The sequence below is a fragment of the Apteryx rowi genome, unplaced genomic scaffold, assembly GCF_003343035.1.
Source record: "Apteryx rowi isolate R43461 unplaced genomic scaffold, aptRow1 scaffold_524, whole genome shotgun sequence".
NCBI classification, from domain to species: Eukaryota; Metazoa; Chordata; class Aves; order Apterygiformes; family Apterygidae; genus Apteryx; species Apteryx rowi.
In genome coordinates this window covers 232,206-252,078 of record NW_020450788.1, presented here as the reverse complement: position 1 = coordinate 252,078, position 19,873 = coordinate 232,206, and the positions used below count along the sequence as shown (strand labels likewise).

At 39.9% G+C, this 19,873-nt stretch overlaps 2 protein-coding genes and 1 long non-coding RNA gene across 14 annotated transcripts in view; 1 reads left to right on the top strand and 2 right to left on the bottom strand.

The window, feature by feature from the left end:
- Positions 1–13,221, bottom strand: part of CEP97 (centrosomal protein 97) — a 30,598-nt gene extending 17,377 nt beyond the window's left edge. For 10 of the 12 annotated variants that reach the window (XM_026080543.1, XM_026080542.1, XM_026080536.1 and 7 more), the window contains exons 1-10: positions 13,022–13,221; positions 10,199–10,341; positions 7,864–8,022; positions 7,311–7,412; positions 6,653–6,766; positions 5,625–5,791; positions 4,143–4,307; positions 2,295–2,428; positions 1,015–1,774; positions 237–342 (exon numbers count right to left, since the gene is read on the bottom strand). In XM_026080543.1, coding sequence (XP_025936328.1) covers positions 237–342; positions 1,015–1,774; positions 2,295–2,428; positions 4,143–4,307; positions 5,625–5,791; positions 6,653–6,766; positions 7,311–7,412; positions 7,864–8,022; positions 10,199–10,341; positions 13,022–13,079 — 1,908 coding nt within the window. In that variant the 5' untranslated portion in view covers positions 13,080–13,221. Of the gene's footprint in view, positions 1–236; positions 343–1,014; positions 1,775–2,294; positions 2,429–4,142; positions 4,308–5,624; positions 5,792–6,652; positions 6,767–7,310; positions 7,413–7,863; positions 8,023–10,198; positions 10,342–12,413; positions 12,530–13,021 lie in introns of those variants that run through there. The other 2 variants (XM_026080537.1, XM_026080540.1) reach the window with 2 other exon arrangements.
- Positions 13,222–13,335: 114 nt separating this feature from the next.
- RPL24 (ribosomal protein L24) lies at positions 13,336–17,221 on the top strand. Its single transcript, XM_026080550.1, has 6 exons — positions 13,336–13,428; positions 13,562–13,637; positions 14,816–14,926; positions 15,976–16,112; positions 16,499–16,562; positions 17,091–17,221. The coding sequence occupies exons 1-6, from the start codon at positions 13,424–13,426 to the stop codon at positions 17,169–17,171; spliced, it is 474 nt and encodes a 157-aa protein (XP_025936335.1). The 5' UTR covers positions 13,336–13,423; the 3' UTR covers positions 17,172–17,221.
- Positions 17,222–18,220: 999 nt separating this feature from the next.
- On the bottom strand, positions 18,221–19,816 carry LOC112973106. Its single transcript, XR_003255885.1, has 2 exons — positions 19,612–19,816; positions 18,221–19,242 (listed from the first exon to the last, which is right to left on the bottom strand). It is a non-coding gene; the product is annotated as an uncharacterized LOC112973106 (long non-coding RNA).
- Positions 19,817–19,873: the final 57 nt, after the last annotated feature.

Here is a 19,873-nt window from a genome sequence, read left to right as displayed (position 1 = left end):
AGCTATATTTTAGCATTTAGCAACACAAACAAGTTTATTGTGTTAACACTTCTAAATGCTCTTTTCCCCCAGAATACTAGTAAAGCAAACAATATGGCTGTTACATCCTAATAAGCTACCCAGGTCATCACTGAAAGGACAAACCATATTCATTATCACCTCAATATCTGCAGTATGAAATAATGTTTTCTGAATTCATCTGTAAGTACAAAAATAAGAGGACTAAAGCCACTTACCTGGTTCCAAAGAAATCTGACTGCCTCCTCCTGTACAAGTCTTTGAATCTTATCTTCCTCTCTTTCTTTTCTTAGTCTACAAGAACACACATCCAAAGATAGGCAGCTTAAGTGAGCAACATTTGGGAAACAAGATCAACAAGTCTACATTAAAAAATACCTGCTCACATAACAGCTCTCTTGAAAGATAGTGCAGAGCCAAACATTTAGCCACTATTGCAATTTTCTCGTCATCAACATCCAATATTAACCAACTCCTCAATTTATATCTTATAAATTGAAAAACTTTGATAATGACCTCCAAATATGGATACATACGATCAAAAAAAAGAACCAAGAACAGAATCACATTTTAAAATTGTATCATGCAAGACGGAGAGAATCCCTCTCATCAGTGACAGTGGAATGACTCTCAAGACTGAAATTTAATTTAGAAGCTTTCTAATTTCCAGAAGACAAGTCAAAAAAATAAATTAAAAAGTCACACTTTACAATTGTTATTTTGATTATGCACTGAAATATCCAAGTCCTGGTCCTAGAAGGATAGAAATATTTCTTCTAACTCAACCCATTCATAGCGGGCACTCTGAGAAGATGAGAAGTTATGTGCATATCCGTGCTTATCTTATAGGAAGTGACCCTCTACTGTAATCACACTTTTATATTCCTGGTACTAGGAGCTACTGCGTGCAGTTATATCAAGATCAGTTTATATCTATTCTGAAACACTGGTTGTACTCATTCAGATTTGAAAATGCACAGCAAGACCTCAACTTACTTTTGTATTTCATCAGTTAAGGAAATGATGTGCTCCTGCATTCTGCTTAGTCGAATTTCATACCGCACTTCCTTGGCTCGGGGATGGTAGTTTCTTGTGTAGCATCCTCTCCAGCAGGCTTGAAGCTTTGTAGCTGCTTTAGTCATTCGTTGCAGTTCAGCTGCACCTTGATTAACAGCAGCTAACAAATCAGAATTTTCTCCTGCCATCTGGTCAGGACAAAGAGTTGTATCTACTGATTCAGCAGGTAGTGATGTGCTGGGGTGGCTATGCAGAATGTGATCTTCAGAGGATGCCGAATTGTTGCTGCTATTAGCAGTCGGGTTAGCTGTTACCGGATCAGGAGATGGCAACAACTTACTCTCTTTAATAGTCTCTTGAGTTTCCACACTTTCCGCTGCTTTGTTGGAGTGCTCTTGTGTAACCCAAGAAGTTTCTTCTTGCTTGTTAGCTTGTTCTTCCCTATTAACATCTTTCACAGATTCAATCACTGTATCACCTTCTTCTTCTAGGTCCAAACTGATTCCATGTAGCCTCAGGTCTGTAGTAGGAGACACTGGAGGCAGTCCTGAAGCAACCGGCATAAAAGTAGACTCTGAGGAAAGAAGGCTGCTGTTTAGTTTGTCCTCATCAGTCTGTATATCTTCAAGGTATAGCTCCTTGCGACAACTTCTTTCGAGAGAAAAAGTGTTCTTTACTGCATAGGAATGATCATCATTTGCACTTGGTCCAACCCAAGAATTCTTCTGGATGACAGGTTCTAGACAGGCAGAAAGCCATATTCAAAAATCGCATGGTATTTCAATAACGTATCCTATTTTAATCCATAGAGATTCATACTTTGTTTTAAATAAGCACTCAGGTTCTTACTAAGTAGTAGGATTTAAAATGCTAATAACTATAGTCATTACTATGTAGCAATAGGGGTAATTATTACTTATCACAGTAATATCCAGAAACCTTACAAATACTGGGTACAGTAAACTGCACAAATTGCCTTCCCCATAGAAATTACACTTTAATCAGATGCAACAAAGTAGCAACATTTTAGCTTACTGGCTTTCGTTTATTGCCTAATGAATAATCTTGTTAGCATTTCAAGATATGAATAAGCGCAGAATATATTGTTAGAAAACAAAGTATTCCTTCAGTTCAAAATCTCCCCAAATTAATAAATAACAGGGCCTTGTTTTGCAATTCTCTCCACAAGGTTAACTATGTTCAAAAAATATTTAGTTTATTTCCACAAGTTAGAAAACAGGTGAATATTTGCATCTTACCACTTTCAAGAACTGCCTGTGGTGGCTGGGCTGGACTGCTGTGTTCATACATAACTGGCAGTGCTTTGTTGGGAGTGGAAGATGTAGGCTCTCCTTCGTTTTGGCTTTGATGCATCAGCTGCCTCTGGTGGAGCCTAAGCACAGAGTTCCAACAGATTTTGTATTTCTTTTAAACTTTTTTGGCACAGAAGGCATCTAAAAGATACTGCTTTAGAGGAAAACATTTGATCAAACTATTCTAAGAGGCTAGTTATAGAGATCCCTACACCTATGACATACTAACAGGACCACTCACAAAGTAGGGACTTGCACAACCTGGCTTCTTGCCACAGTTCTCAGGCATTTTAGGTTGTTCCTGTTCCCCTTCTTCCTGCTCCTTTCTGCTTCTTACAAGTACATGCATCAGAAAAGAAAAAAAAAAATCCAGCATGCAATTCTGACTATAGACTGATAACCATAAAGTAGCTGTATGCATGAGCAAGGTATGCAGATATTTTAAGTGCCTGCTGCAGGATACACTATGCTTGTATGTATAGAGGAGTCTGAGTAATGGAGGGAGAGTCTTCTATATTTGAAAATAACTGAATCAAGAAAAGGGTGTCCCTGTTACTAGGGGGACAAAATCCTAATACTGATTGACAAACAGAATATTACTGCAAGCATGCAATCATCCTCTACAATCTGACAAAACACAGAGGCTGTTTCAACCCAGCTAAATTGAAAAGTCATGAGGTAGATGTCAGAAAACCCAACTGCCTTAAAAATGGTAATTTTTTTAAGAAGTCGCATCTTGCAAGCCAACTTTCTGAATTCTTTCCAGGAGCATGATGTGATGGTCAGAGCACTTAGTACAATAAGAACATAATCACACAATGGAATTCCCAGCTTTGTCCTTGAAATCCTTCCAACAGTTTCTCTAACTTCCCCCCAGATATCCACCCACACTGACAATGCACACAGCAACTTCCTCTTTTAGACACTCCCAAGGCCAGTCCTCCTGGATGAGATGCCACTCTGCCCCTAACCCCAACACTTCTGTTGCCCAGCTTTCTACCCAAACTATGCCACCTATCTAGCCTGCTCCCTTGAGCCGAGTCTCCTGCCCTGATTTTTCTGCAGAAAAGGTTGTCAGTAGTGCTCCTGGAGAATAGGGGTGCCTGTATGCTTAAGTACCTGTTTTTTAATCCTAGTTAGTTCACCTTTTCATGGGAAGAAAGTGCAGCACTATAACTCTCCTAATTTACTTGTGCAGATCTTAGCCAAACAGCCACTGCTGCCAGAACCAGTAGGCTCCATAATGGCCTCTGCTGACAGAAGCCAGACCTTTGGTGCTTGCATAGAGCCTGCCAAGCGCATCATCAGGAACAGTGTCCCTCAAAGGACAATCTTAACCTTAAAACAAACAAAAGAACTCACTAACAACAAAAAAGTGGCTATTCATGCAGCATACCACAATGGTCTTAATTTACAGTAAGAACATAAGTTAATCCAAGCTATTTTTTTCAAGTTTTCCTCACTTTTTTGTGTGGTATAAATCTCAGGATGTTATGTATTTTATTTTAATCACAGCCCTACCACAAATCCCTTTCCAATGTCTTACAGAGCACAGATTGAAAAATAAAGAATTTGCCTCTAGATGGCCCAGCAAGCAGCAAAATGCTTCCTGCTGCTGTCTTGCTTCTCAGTCCCCCCTAGGATACATCTTGTGACCCTGTTGTTCTTCCCATCTCCAGCCCTCACTGTTGCTTTAAATACTTAACAGGAAATGCTATTTTATCCAACACAAAATGAGACATAATTATGCTCCCAAGTAAGCTTTCTAACAGTTGAGAAACAAAAAGTTCTCACCTTTGCTTACTCAGTATTTTTTCCAGTTTGGCATCCTCTTCAGTCTGAAGACCATATGTAGATATAAGAGGACAAACAGTAGCCAAGTACTGGACTAACTGAACATGCTGTCCAGGTCGATATGATCTTCCTTTACCTTGACTGTAGAGCCATTCTGCCTTCAAACTGGCAAGGGGAAAAATGATCATCATTAATGCGTGTCACAAAAATCCTGACCTTCCTTTGATGACTCTTCTTCTTGTTGGCACCTAAGAGCTAATCTACAAATCTAACCTAAACTTGGAACATGAACAGTACCAAAAGGTCTGTGATTTTCATCACCAGCACAGTGAGTAAAGGATTCTTCACACAAAGACGCTCCATACAAAAAAAGACCTCTGAGAAACACTGAGCAGTCTCTGCTTTATCTACATGTGTCGTCTCTGAGCACTGAACACACATTTCTGTGAATGAATGTATCAGCAAAAACGTTCACAGAAATGGAAAAGTTCATATATAAATGCAGAATAGCCACAGAGAGCAAATCTTACATTGAGAGTATTCAATAATTAAAACCTGATTCTAAGTGAAATGTTCTTCAGTCTGGGAACATTTAATATAATCTATCCATAGCCTAAGTGTTCAAAATGTGACCTAATACAGAAAATCCCAGAAAGATAGCTATTTTTATATCTTCTTATTGAATTAATCAGAGAACATTGGTCATAAAAATTTTTTGTAGAATTCTTACAGGCAGGTGGTTGGGAACTTTGTTAGATGGTGAAATAGAAACAGGAATGGTTTGTTTTTAACCAAGAAGTTAAGTCTTTAATTAAACTTCTATTAATTGGGAAAATAGGGCAGTATGTCTTGGACTCTGTTCATGTATTGGACTAGAATGTGTTTATGCCGGATAATGAGGATATTTTCTGGGAAAATTTATACAGTTGGACTGTTTTGATGTCAAGAATTTTAAGAAGACATCTGTACTGCCATACATATACTGTAGTGACATAATGATATAGTAAAGAGTGATGTAAGCCAAATGAAATTTAACTAACTGATAAAAGATACCCCAGATCTAAAAATAGGCATGAAAGTTGTAAAAGAGCATGTTTGAGCTTTCCCCAAATACTTTTAATATCTGCTGATTTTCCTCAATCTGCAAAGTCAAAGAGGTTGTAAGCTTGGAAGGGAAAACAGACTGCTGATAATTTGATACCAATTTGTTAAAGTGTTACTTTGAGCCTAGTAATAAAATATACTTTAACTTTATATTTCTGCTTAAATAAACTTGTGGTTTTACAGAATAATTCCAGTGTAACAGATGAACGTTGTTGCTTTTATGAGATTTTTAATTGGGCTGTATCTCATACGGGCATTAGCAAGACAAATACTACTTCTTATCATTTGCACTTTTCTGTTTTTTATTATATAAAAATGGAACTTCAGCTTAGCCAAACTCTATTCGATACTTTTAAGGATTTAAAAACATAATGTTACCTTTCCTTCTGAGAAATCACATATCCATCAAGAACTTTAAGGTTCAGACACCAGCTGACAATATATGGCCTATAGTCAAAGCCAGGGATAGAAGGTGTGGCCATCACACAAGGATTGTTCATAATCGACAACTGTTCCAATTGAGGAAGAGAAGCCAGGAAAGAAATCTGCAGAAAATAAGATATCTTTGTTAACTGAAGAGAATGACTGAATGCTTACAGAACATACAACATTTCTGCGGGTTATGGCTAGACATCTCACACAAAATAATATAATTACAAATACACTGAAAATCACATTTGCCTGTTGAACATGAACATTTTCAAAGGAGCGTCTCTCAGCTACTACCATTTTCCTATTAATTCTCCTGTAACTACTATAGCCCTTGGAAAGTATTTGCTTCTCTTAAAATGTAGGTGTTGGCTTGATGTGTAGAAAACTATAACATTTCTACTACTCCAGTTCACTACAGCAGGCATGGAGATGTTGACAAAACAAAGGCATACCAAAAAGCTGAGAAACACTGCCCTATTTTAAAGGGGAAAATCTATCATRTAAATAAGGTGTTCTTCCAACATGAAAGTCTGACAATTTTGGCTACTAATTTAAAACACCACCACCTCCCAAAACCAGAGACAGAATATTTGTTTCTCTTACATGGTGCTTGATAAAGAGATAAAATAAGACATGAGCCCCAAAAGTTCAGCTGCAACAAGTGCATTTTAAACCTCCGTTCTAAGCAGATAATCAGCAGACAGCCCCTGCAGCAGCTAATCAGCTCAGTTTTCAGTCTCTAGGCAATCATGAAAAGTATTCTATGAATTTAGTTTTCAGAGTATACTTCTGACATCCCTGAATAATAATAATCATAATAATAAAACCAGGTTTATTTTAAGGACAAGCATGGGTTGTTTCAAAGAAGAAAGCTCATTTTACTTACACCCTTGATACTTTTACCTTAAAAGAATTATCCAACTATCTCCCTTCAGTCTACCTAAAGACAAGATAATACATCTTCTATGCCTTACCTCATTTAAGTCTCTGATTTCATTTTCTGCCAAAGAAAAAACAGTCAGATTCTGAGGTAGGCAAACAGGGGCAGTACGAAGTGAGGTTATAGTATTTCCATGTAGCAATAGAGTCTATAAAATAAAAAGTGGTGATGAAATGTATGCTTGTTTGATTAATATGCAGAATACACATCAAACAGAAGAATCATGGTGTCATCAGAATGATTTTTTGCTTATTCCAGTGAGGAAAAACTGATTTTTACATTTTGAAGCAAAAGTTTATCATCATAACGTGCAGAATTAAAGTATATTCACTGTTACAAAACGTATATTTGGAAAAAAATTTTCTATATGGAGTTCACAGTGAAAGAGTTATCATTATATGTTTTCTCTTGTCCTAAGTCATGGATCAGGACAACTGAGAGCTATGAATAAGATCTCACCATCTATATTGGTCAAAATCATAGTGATCGCATAAGAATCACTTTCTCAGTTTCTGCATCTTGAAAACACAGGAAAGAATTCTTACATTCTTCTGTGCAGAAGTTACGGTGATTAACTAAAAATGCTTTAAGAGCTAGCATTTGAATAATGAATGCTTTACCAGGCAGCGATTTTCTAAGCAAATTTCTTTTTGCAAAGAATGCCACAAAAACAGATATAAAACAGCATCTACCTTTAGAGACATAAGCTTGGAGAGATCTCCTAACTGAGATATGTTGTTGTCTGACAAATCAAGATGCTGAAGGGATAGACAGGAATTGATTTGTTCAATGGCCTATTGAAAAAAAAAAAAAGAGTCAATTACAGTAACTCTTGTTTAGTCATTAAACAGAAACAGATATCAACAATTAGAAATCATCCTGGAAGCTAAAAATACTGGATAAGTAACCCAAAAAACTGATGAATTTAACTATGTTTCTACATAGTGTGCTTTTAAAGAGAAGATTCCTTTCCTATTTTGGGATAATTTTCCAATTCTCATTACATTTTGACGTTAAATCACTTTTCTTTCCCCTAGATCATTCTTGTCCAAAATTTGTCCTCCTCGATTTCATATACTAGTAGGCACAAAGCTTTAACTTTTGTTCCCATTAAAACCAGAAACAAAAACTCAGATTTCTTTGAAGTGGAACAGAATAAAACCTTGGAAACTGCTGGGAAGAACATTTTTTACAGATTTCCGCTACAATAGATTCTGGAAAATGTATAAAAACTAAATACTTTACCTTCAGGTTATTTCCTGCCAAGTTCAGCCATTCCAGGTGCACCAGATCCTTCAGCCCTTCCACATACCCAATACTGTTATGAGGCAAATTTAGCACCCGGAGCTTAGTCAGTTTTGATACACCCATCATTCGTACCAAACGATTGTTGGCTACAGACAGCTGCAGATTGACACACAAACAAAAGAAACAGTTTCAAATATTAAGCTCTACAGACACAATGGTCCAGCTTTTATTTTTAGTGGCTAAAAATCCACTCCAAGAGAAATTATTTCAATCTGTATTTTCCATTTTCAAGCAAATAATAACTCAGGCACAAGAAACGGCAAGAGCAAGGAAATGAGTTACTGATCACAGAAAGCTGTCTTCACAATTCACACTGCAAAATTAGAGGAATCCTCCTCTTAGCACTATCTGACAAAAGGAAGAAAATTAACGAGGAATTGTTTCATATTAAAATAAGTTTTTAATCAGAATTGCCAAGCCATTTCGCAAATTGTTGCACCATTTGTGGTGTGAAGTCATACTTACTGTCAACCTATCAGCATGGCAGAAGACAAAACATATTTTACATGAATCTCAGAAAACCAGTTACTAGAACTAATTTTTTGCTCAGTGCTAAAAGAATTGTAAAACACAAACTAGTTAAGGATAAACCTGGAAGTCCTGACTTAGCAAACATTTGCACTAGCAATCAAAAATTCAGAAGGGGAAGTCTGCAACAGAAATATACTTCTAGACATTAAACATGTAAACACTACGCAATAAAATAATACGATTATAACTGCTTTGTTTCAATCAATTTGTTTCAGCTATGCAAGTTTTAACTTTTCCATTTATTTAATGTTATTTAAGAACAATTTCAAATTCATTCTATTGAACTTACCGTGCATTTGCAGTTCCAAGCAAGTCTAATAAAATTGACAGTGTATTTCAAATGCAGAATATAGAACCTCAGAATTACTGTTCTGATGGATAATGAAAGTATAAGCTAAAACTTAACAAGCTCCTATGTTAAGGGAATGACTAGGTTGCCTGAAGGGAGAGGAAGAGGGGCTGGGCGGAAATCACAACAAAACTCACTTTTCCTACCTCAGTTTAGCTTGTCTCTAGAAACTATTTAGGTGACTTCTTCATGTCTATCTGGAGGCACTTTCAGTGATAACTACTTGGATTTGTACAGCTTTTTCTCTGAGGGACTATACTCTGATTTTTGCAAGCATCATGCATATGCTTAACATTGCTACCACTAACAGCCTCATGAATTTAAATGGACTGTTGCTAGTATTATAATTAAGTATAAGCACTAGCAACATCAGGGCTTATATGATTTGACAGGTTAACAAGAAAACATAGAACCCTCCCATTTCACATTTTGGTATTTGCTATTTGCATTTCATCCTGTTCCACACAGCTTCTTTCCACCACTTTGTGTCAATTAAAATTAACGTGCACAACATTCCAAGAGTTAGAGGTACATTCTAGTAAGCATGTATTTTTAAGTCTTTATGTTTATATACACACACATACATATATAGAGATACATACGTACAGCAAATCACTTACTTGATCGTTGCCCAGATCTATCCTAAATCTAAGATTTTAGAAATAACCTAAAAGTGGTATGAGAAAGCTTTCACAACTGATGGTATTTATTTCTTTTTTAATAAACAGACAATAAAAATTTATTTGGAAAAACAGTACAACAAAATCAAATTACATGGGGAAAAAAAGAGGAAATTGAAGAGGATTAATTGGCAAAGCATGCAAAACACCGGAGGAAGCCRCACCCTGGTGAGAGGATGCAGCACCGCAGGTGGGAGTTCTCTTTCTAGAGCGACACTTTATGAAACACTTTAAGTCACCTAAACACCTGCATTTTGTCTTTCTGCAAATTACAGCTGCTAATCCTCCTCCTCTGTGAAGATTCAGGAACCCAAAGGGGAAGAGCGTGTATCCATGTCTGCATATTTAGACTTACACAAAGAAAGATTAAATTATGTCTAACCTTATAAAAATCAAGAACTCAAAAGCAAACAAGTGTTTAAATTAGGGTTGTCAGTGGCATTTTTAAGTGTTCCTCTTCTCCCCCTCCATAAGGATTTACTGAGTGTACTTTTAGTTACTTGGGTAAACAGGGAAGCACCTTACATCACTGTCAACCGTAGGGCTACACAGAAAACAAAGCTTTCTATTTTAGTTAGCATCATTTACTTTTCTGTGAAGACAGTAACTGCTAACTAATTTCAATTACAAAATGCGGCCTTAAAGCRGAAAGATTTTAATTAGCATCACAGTTCCATTATTTCATAACAAATTCAAGTCAAGTAACACTGACCTGCATCAGGTTCCTGCATTTTTCCAGGTGTTCCAATTTAATTATCTGGTTTTTGTCCAGAATCAGAGTGTGAGTATCAGCATCACAGGGTAAGGTTGGACCCAGTTTTTGCAGTCCTTGACCTGACCAGTTAACTACCAAGCCTTAGAAGGAAAGAAAAAAAAGAAAAAAAACCCTCAGCACTTGATAAATGAGAACATGCACTGAAAATGCAAAGCAAGATAAACAGATTTGTTTTAGAATGCATACAGATAATTTATGTAGAAAAAGTTCATTTGTATCAGTAAAACTGAAGCAAATTCATTATTTCAGACCAAATATATTAGAATAACTGATGGAATTACTGGAAGATGTGGATTCCAGTCCCTGTTCCACTAAAGAAACCCAGTACAACCTGGGCACGTCAATAACAGCCAGAGTCTCTGCAGTGGGAAGAAGAGTGAAATTTAAGCACCTAAGTTAAAAGTTTCACAGGCACCTAACTTTTTTTTAATTCCTCAAAGGTTTCAGGTTTTGAGCAGTCTGACCTCTACCCATCTGTGTATAGGCACTCTCTACCTTAATTCCTGCCTACAGGCAAACTCAGAGCATGCCTAGTACACATCTGTAAGATCACACTCCATGCACAATAGCAACCACATCTGTTACAAAAAAAAAAAAAAAGAGAGAGAGAGAGAGAGAGAGAGAGAGAGAGAGAGAGAGAAAGAGGTCTGGAAGAGGAGCAAGTAGCATCCGCCCTTTGGTCAATCAGAACATGGGAAACCTGATGAGGATGTACACCCACAAATTTCACCTTCCTAGAGAGTTCTATTAAGTGCCCTGCTAAAATATTTGAAGATTAGGGCACTTAACTTGGAAATGTGAAATATYCATGTGACAGCCTTCAGCCTGAAGAAAAACCTGAACATCAGCTTTCCATACCATGAATGATAAAGAATATCATTCTGAATAAAAGCCTACAGTTTCCTCTCTCCTTTTTCTCTGTCTCAGCAAAAAAAAAAAAGACCTTGCTCCATTTTTGACAGCGCCATCTAGGCAAACTCAAATAGAAGGTTTCCGCCTGAGACTGACACCTCTCTGTTATCACAATTTAGATGCTTAAATTCAACAGAAGAATTTAACTTAAGGTTAAACATCCTCTCTTTAAAATTTTCTACCAACTATTTTAAAGCATCCCTCCTGTTAGCAGTTTGGCTGCTGCAAATCGTAATCTGATGTATGTCACTATTTTATTGGATAGAGAATGCATCTAATCCAGGGCCAATGATTTCACTCCAAGACTTCAATCTCCAAATCCTTCAGTGCATCTAGCCTCAGGATTTTGGTGCTTCTGTCTCCAAATTCCACTGGTAGGCTAAACGCTACATTCTCCAGCAACATATCTAGTGAGAAGTCAGAACAAAGAATCCATTCATATAGCCGTGCTACAGCACAGGTAATGTTTGGGTGGGAGCAAATTATAAATATGCTAGCATATCATTTAATTAGTGGAACAGATAAGTAAAAAGTTCCAGCCAAAAACTGTCAATACATAGAGTTAAAAGGAAAAAAGTTGCCATCTATAGGAAACTTGAACCACCGGGTACATGTGATAATGGTATCTGCAAATAAATCATTTCCACATGTTTATCCTCTGCCATGTATTTTGCATACCATCCCTGTAAACCATTCTAATGCTTGCTTATCCTTTACTATCTGCTCAGTAGAGTCCTACCCCCTTTTTTCAGTAGCGTATTTTAGAATAGTGTTCTTGTACCCAACACAGGTACTATATATGAAAATTCTTACAGTTTGCATGCATGTAGAGTTTAGTTTTGCTAAGGATGGAGAGATGCACTTTTGCTGTACCAATTTGTCAACCAGAGAATAAGCTTTTTTAAAAAAAGTATCTCTGATGACCTATTACATTTCATTGCTTCTCAAATTCACAGCAACCCACAGAGCTTTGAAGGGCAGCAATGCCTAGTGAGCAGTATCAGAAGCAGACACACTCTTTGTCTTTGCACATCCAGGGAAAAAGTACTGCATGTTTCTTATGTAAACAGCCACCTCTGCAAACACTGGGCCTCTTTAATTAAAGAATTTCTGCATAAGCCCATTTTCCAAGGGGTTCTTCATATCCAGGAAAAAAAAAAAAATTGCTTATTACCACTTCGGCAGATATGTACATAAATAGACACAATGAGGGCCCCAGCTCAGGAAGCTCACAACTTACGCTTAGGCCTTTGCTTACTCACTGAGCCCTGAAGCCTTCACAGCAAGCCCCGCATTATTACTACCCACACTGAGAGCAGGGACTGTCTTCCAGGACCCCTCTGCCCTCCCCCGTAGGGCAAAGGGGCCCACAAGGGACGCCCTCGTCCAGCTCCTGGCTGCCTCTACAAAGGCGCGGGCGAGCTCCCTCGCTAAGGGCCCGGCCGGTCCTCCATGTCCAGCGAGGGCCCCTACGGCACCGGGAAGGCGTACCGACACCCCGCTGCCTCACCCCTCGCCGCGCTGATCGCCTCCGCCGCCAGCGGCCGGCGGCGGGGAGCGCGGCGGGGACGGCGCCAGCCCGCTCAGCCCCCGCCGCCCCCCACACCGAGCGCCGCGGGGGCTCTCGGGACTCGTAGTTCGAACCCCGCGTCCCCCCACGACCCGGCACGAGCCACCGGCCTCCCCCCATACTACAACTCCCAGAGTGCGCTGCGCGCCCCGGTGGCTTAACGGTGCACAACTGCCACCCAAACAAAGCCCCTCCGCGCACCGCCCAGCCTTCCCCGCGCCAGCGGCGATGCGGCTGGCCAGCCCCGGTAAAGCCGCTGCCTCCAGCGCTTCCCTTACCCCCCGCAACTAGCGAGAGAGCCTCAGTCCTCGCCGCTGCTGCTCCTGTCGCCGCCATACTTCCCGCTTGCCAACCACACCAGGCAACCGAGCGCTGGACGCCGATTGGCTGCCTCGACCCACGGGTGAAAATTTATTTTTCCTTTAGGATGAACGACCCGGCACACAGGACTGCCCAGCACCGTCCAGGTTAATTTTAAGCGAATATTACAAAAAAAGGAGAGACGACTAAGCGTTCCCAGAGGGCTGCCCCTCCCCGCGGGACGGAGACGGCCACCCGTGACGCCCCGCACGGCGGAAGCCTCCCGGCATGCAGCGCGCGGCCTCTAGAAGGCGTTTTCCCATGATCCTCTTTTCCTCTTCGCCTCGGCGGCCGCCGCCCGCTTCGGAGCTGCCGCCATCATGAAGTAAGCGCTATGGCGGCTCCCTACCGCCACCGCCGCTCCATCCGCCGCCATCGGCCGCGGGGGAGGGGCCCGAAGTGCCGCGCTTTCGTCGGGACTAACCAGCGGTCTCCGCTAACTCTTCTCTCTCGCGCAGGGTCGAACTGTGCAGCTTCAGCGGGTACAAGATCTACCCGGGCCATGGGCGCCGCTACGCCCGCACCGACGGCAAGGTGAGGAGGCTTGGGAAGGGGAGGGGAAAGGCCTCTCGCCTGGGGCCGGTGCCCGCCGGGCTCTGGCGGCGCCGAGGCGGTGTCGGCTCGGGCTTCTGCGCTGAGCGACAGTCACGTCGCTCCGCTTCCCTCGGTGTGCGGGCGTCGTGGCTGCCCTCAGAGCCGGCTCGCCGGGGGCCGCGCCTCTGCTCCAGCCTGAGGCTTTGACGCAGGTTTTAGACTGCAGGGTGTCTGAAAGCATCCGGTCTGGTACATCCGAGCTCAGTAGAAAATGCTGTTTAGAGATAGTGCATCTAGTGCTTAGAGTTGTCAGAGTAAACCATAAACTGCCTGTAGTTTACTGGATGTGGATCATTGGGATAAAACAGTGAGGAGAGCCCTTCCTGGCTCCTATGCAGGTAGGGCTATTATAAACAGATATGATATTGATAGCTATAAAAAGAGGATTTGATATTTCGATATCCAATAGAGTCGTCTTAATGCAGAGAATATCCTGCAAACTGAGGGCTAAGTAAATGGACTAACTGAATCTTCAAGTGCTTTCCTGGGAACTTGTTTAAACTTTAAGTTGGACTGCATAACTAATAATAGATTGGTCTGGTTAGTGTTATTCTTAAACTATAACAGTAAATAACAAGTTGTATTCCAAGAAGAACTTGGATGCAGTATTGGTCTCTGAGTGTTCCTTATTCAGCTACACATATAAGAAGTGCAGTTTGAGAACAGACACTTGATAAGCATGATATTGGATATGACTATTCACAGCACCAAGACTACTGTGCAGAAATGGATGCAAGTAGTAATTTGAGCTTTTCTCAAAAAAAAAAATTGTTTTATTGTGCTATGAATAAATAATACCTGATGTGCCAATTTTTCTTTTCATAACAAAATGAAGCAGCTTAATATTTCTGCACATTCCATTAAAAGGAATTCTTTAGGCCTGATTTAATGGAATGCCTTTTAAGAGATCATTTTAATTGATAAAATTTCATACACTAAAGTTTTCAAGTCATATTTTAAAAGACAGAGTTGTCTGGGAAGGGTGCTGTTTTCTATAAAGAAATAAAAAAGTCAAGTGATGAAAAACAATGAGTTAGAGAGTTACTTGATATGTTAATATAAACTTTATAAATGCTTTTCATAAAAACAAAGCTTACATAAAATGCTTCCTTTCCCAGGTTTTTCAGTTCTTGAATGCAAAATGTGAATCTGCATTCCTTTCCAAGAGAAACCCCCGTCAAATCAATTGGACTGTTCTGTATAGGCGTAAACACAAGAAAGGACAGTCAGTAAGTATACAGCAACCAACACTGCTCTGAAGTTTCCCACTGAAAAATATGGTCACTGGTCTGATTGGAATAGAGGTAACTTCAAAGTTAGCAGAAGCATGACCCATATAACCAGAATGAACACTGGTCAGTAATGCTGCAAATGTGAGTGTCTTTATATGAGTTTATATGTTGCTTTATATTTGAAAGGTAACCAGTTCAGCAAAAGCACTGCATCTGTATTACAGCAGTTTTTTGAGGGCCCATTCAGAACCATAGTAGGTTCAGTAGCTTTGAACACTTGTATTAGTGGCATATGATTAAAAAAAAAAAAAAATCTGCAAAAGATGAGTTATGCTGTTTAACCTGTGGAGTTCTTAATTGTTTGGACTTGTAAACTTCCAGAGTGGTGGTAGCATAGAGTGCTGATTATCTGGTAGATCATACTTGCAAGCAGATGATCTGGGAAGTAAAGAGTGGGGGAAATGCTCACATACCTTCTTGAAAACTTTGGGCTATAACTTAGTAGGAGATCTTTCCTATGCATCTGTCACTGTATGCAAAAGATAAATTTATCATGGGCTATAGCACGAGGTGTTTTCAGTGCTCTTACTTGAATTTGCATAACAAAAACACATCTAGAAAGGCTTGTATATGTGTATAAGTCAAAGGTTCATGCTTGATAGTTTATACTACTGCCCAGCACCATGATACCACTTAAAACAGGTGGGAAGTGTTGTGTTCCCTTTGGAAGATTCCATCAAACCTGGCTTTTTCTCTTCCCTTTCTCTTCCTTCCCCTTTTTCTGGGGTTTACACAAGGCCAAATTTTGGCATTTCTTCCTAAAGTTTTTTTTGTTTTGTTTTGTTTTTTTCCATTGGTAGCTAGTAGTCTGCTTTGGCAAATCGGGAAATTAGAGTTACCTCCAAAGTGAGCTATAACATACCATACTACTTCTGTATAGTTTTATAATGGCTTCAATTTTAATGGTGATTTGTTCCTGTATTTGTCTCTAGCCTTTTGGTTGTCTTGTGATACTAATTGCCTGTCTTCATCTTCTGCCATTTTAGGAAGAGATACAGAAGAAGCGCACGCGCCGTGCTGTTAAGTTTCAAAGGGCTATTACTGGTGCATCTTTAGCTGAGATTATGGCTAAAAGAAATCAGAAGCCTGAAGTACGAAAGGCGCAGAGGGAGCAAGCTATTAGGTAAGAAATCAGGTAACTGGAGCCATGCCAGGCATTTCAAAGATTATAAATGCTTTTTCTAGGAGAGCTTTAAACTCTAGATGAGCCCCATGTTTTAAAAGCTTTTGGTGGGTGGTTTTCTTTAGATCAGTATATTTGGGATGATCTTAGCAACAAATGGTATCAGCAGAGGGGTCTCTTCTTGCCCTCTCCCTTTGTGGAAATGCTGCTTTTGTTGCACCTAGTTCTGTTGTCTCTGTAGCAGTCTTTCCAGAGGTACTGAATGCAGAGGATAGACCTGAAATGATGCATTCCTTACATGATTTTCTGGAGCTTTCACAGTTAAGGGACAAAAAAACAATGAATGCGGGCATGAATAACTTACTCTTTTTGCCCTGAATTAACAGGGCTGCAAAAGAAGCCAAGAAGGCTAAACAGGCAACTAAGAAAACAGCTGTTTCCACTGCAAAGGTAAGATACAGTAGTTGAATAGAAATCATAAAGCGTTTGGAATATGCCATGTTGTAACAACAACCACCTGTTGCAGTGCTTAATTGGAAATTCTCATTTGCTTTTGGAAGAAGCATTTTTGTATCCATTTTTATCTGGAAGCATGTTGAAAATTTTAAAAGAATAAGCGTTACTATAAAAACACTGTCTTACTAGAGGCCATTTAAGAGATAGTTGATGGCTAAAAGCTTGTCTAAGCAGATGTGACATCTCCAGCTAGCTAAGAACTTTGTAATGATACATTGATGAGAGCTAGCGTATACTTTATTATTACTTCTAACTTAGTACAGTATGTTACTTGCCTTGTAGGTGTTGCAGGTTTACAGTGATATGTGTGGTAACAATCTGCTAACATGATTCTGATACGATATGAATACCTTAAGATTCTTGACAGAAATTAGGTGATATAATTAAAGAGTGAAGTAGAGACACTTCTAGGAATGCCAGTAAAYTGCTTCCCTTTACTCATATTTTAATGCTTCTTTACAGGCTCCCACAAAGGCAGCACCTAAGCAGAAGATTGTGAAACCAGTGAAGGTTTCTGCTCCCCGTGTTGGTGGAAAGCGCTAATTTGCCAAACTGTTAGCTGTGCTGAATAAACACCCGATTAACTTTCATAACTTGTGCCATGTTCTGTTCAGCTATGTGTGCGATCCTGAAGAGAGTTAATCTAAGAAATAACCATGTCTGCTTTCACAAACTGAAAAAGAAAACGGCTTCTTGCCATAAAACACGGGGTTTCTCAGAGGATCTGCTGTACCAGAAGACATTTCATAAGTCTTTAAATGGATCCTGTCTTGCACTTTTTCCTTAGGCATTTACTAAGCTAAATGAGTTATTCAGCYCAGTCGGGCCATTTTTTTCTGGAAGTATGGTCTAATTAGCAGCACTTACTACAGCACTGATAATAGCATGAGTGACCTTCATATGGAGTTGACAGCATGCATTTACTTCAAGCCTGTTTAGGTTCATATAGAATGGGTTCCAGAATGGGTTCCTTTAGTAACCTCCCTGATCTGGGAGGGAACAGCCATTTGTTAAATTCTTATGTAAAGTACATCTCTTTCTAATTTAGTTTTACTATGTAAGCAATGTGCCCAAACTTTCCCTTAGTTTCGACAGGCAATAATAGTCTTGGCAAAGCAATGCCCTTTGACTTGCTGGCAGAATAGGAGGAAATGAACTTCTCTATTTTCTGGATCAGATTCCTCACAATGTATTGATGTCACCTTTTAATCTCTCACAATCCAAAATAGTATTTCACATGGCAAATACCCCCTTCAGGGCTTTCACTACACTGAGTTCAGCTGTTGCAGCTTTTGAAAAGCAAAATGGATTACTGGTTTGGCTTTTAACACATCTGCCATCTTACAACTGCTTTGAAGAGCTTTGGATGCTTTCTTTGTTGTGAAGGAGCCAGGAACTCAAAGGGGGGGGGGAAGAGGGGAAGGAAAATGGCTTTGTGGTATAGGGAGGGGAACTCTTAATCAACTAAAACTATAAAGGCTAATAGCCTGTTGAAAGTCATCTATGTTGATAAAACAACTAATATAGGAGGAATGTGTCAAATACTGATTGTTTCAGTCTTTATTGGTATTGAGCAGCTGGTACACTGCATGCATGTTTGTGTGCTTTTAGTTTTAATTGTTGCATACGAGTTTCCTCAGCTAAAAAGTGAAGATCAGCTTTTACAGTGTTCGAAATACCATTAGCATGCTATTTAGTAATTGATTGTCAAATATGAGTGATAAGTCCATGTGCTTTTAAGTTTGCAGGCTTTGGCTACCTGGTTTTACTGCAGATGCAGAATGCTCTAAGATAACTTTTCCCTGGTGTTTATTGATGAGTTCCAACCAAGATAGTGAGACTGAGCGAAAACCTAACAGCCCCTCAGATTACTTCTTTCACAAGCTGTGCTGTTAGTGAGGCAGACTGTTCAGAGCAGGGTGTTAACTTGGTATAATTCACTGTGTTATTCAGCTTGAACACAGATTTACCCTAATGCAATGAATATAACAAATTCATAAATTAAAGTCCTTGTGGTTGCCCAATGCAGTTTAACTGATTATTAAATATTTATCTTTTAAAATGGAATACTTTTTCATAGAATCACAAAAGAACTCAAGGTGAAAAGGACCTCCAAAGGTGATCTAGTCCAACCCCCCCCCCCCAAGCAGCTCTAACTAGATGATGTTGCTTATGTCTGTCCAGTCAAGTATTGAACAAGGACAGAGATTTCACAACCTCTCTGGGCAATCTGTTCCAGTATTTGACCACCATYATGGTTTAAAAAAAAAAAATTCTTACAGCTAACTGGAATTTCCTGTATTCTAACTTGGGTCTGTTGCCTCTTGACCCATTACTGTGCTTCTCTGCGAAGAGTCTTTCTCTGTCTTTTCTTTATGCTCCAATGAGGTAGCTGTGGACAGCAACAAGATCCCCATAAAGCCTTCTCTTTTTAAAGCTGAACAAACCCAGCTCTGACTCTTGACATGTGCTCATGATCCTTGATAATGTGCACCCCCTCTTGATCATCTTCATGGCACTCTGCTGGGCTTGGTCCATCCAGGATGTCAATATCCTTGGTTTGGGGGCGGAGGGGGCAAACTGGACACAGTAGTTCAGATGCAGTCTCCAAGTGCTAAATAGAGGGGAAGGATCACTGTTGGCTATGCTCAAACCAATCCCCATAGCTGACAATGGCCTTCTGTTGTTCCATTGTACAGCTGTATGTTTTGCGTTTGTATTAAATGTGTAAAATTTAATCAAGTCAGAAGACAGATAAAGGAAAACCAGAAATCATTATTCAAAAAAGTTTTTTTCCCCTTTTACAAAAAAAAAAATGCACACTTGGACTCTTAATGTATTAACAATCCCTCTTGAGCTCAAGTTGCTGTGCCACCACGCCTGGATCACGCTGGTACAAACACATCACCAATTTTGCTTTTCCTGATATGTACATTAATATTACAACATGAAACGCTATTTCAAATTTTCTCTTAGTTCTTACCTCCACCTTTATATCTCCTGAGCCTGTTTCGAAGGGAGGACGCTCGTTTCAAAGTTACTTTTATAGACATATGTATTTAGAAGCCCCCCTTCCTTCTGGCGCCCCGTCCCTCACACGCTTTGCCCGGCTCTAAGATGTCCGCCGCCCGGCCTTCCGCCTTGCCTTTCCCTTGCCCGGTTCCAAGATGGCCGACGCCACTCCCTTTCGCCGCGCACACGCGGCTCCCGCTGCCCACGCCCTTCCCCCTCCCCTCCCATGCGCG

Bases quoted from the DNA above. Each gene is read 5' to 3' on its own strand.
- RPL24 (XM_026080550.1), top strand. The intron at 13,638-14,815 runs GTGAGGAGGCTT...TTCCTTTCCCAG, and splicing joins ACGCCCGCACCGACGGCAAG to GTTTTTCAGTTCTTGAATGC. The intron at 16,563-17,090 runs GTAAGATACAGT...GCTTCTTTACAG, and splicing joins CAGCTGTTTCCACTGCAAAG to GCTCCCACAAAGGCAGCACC.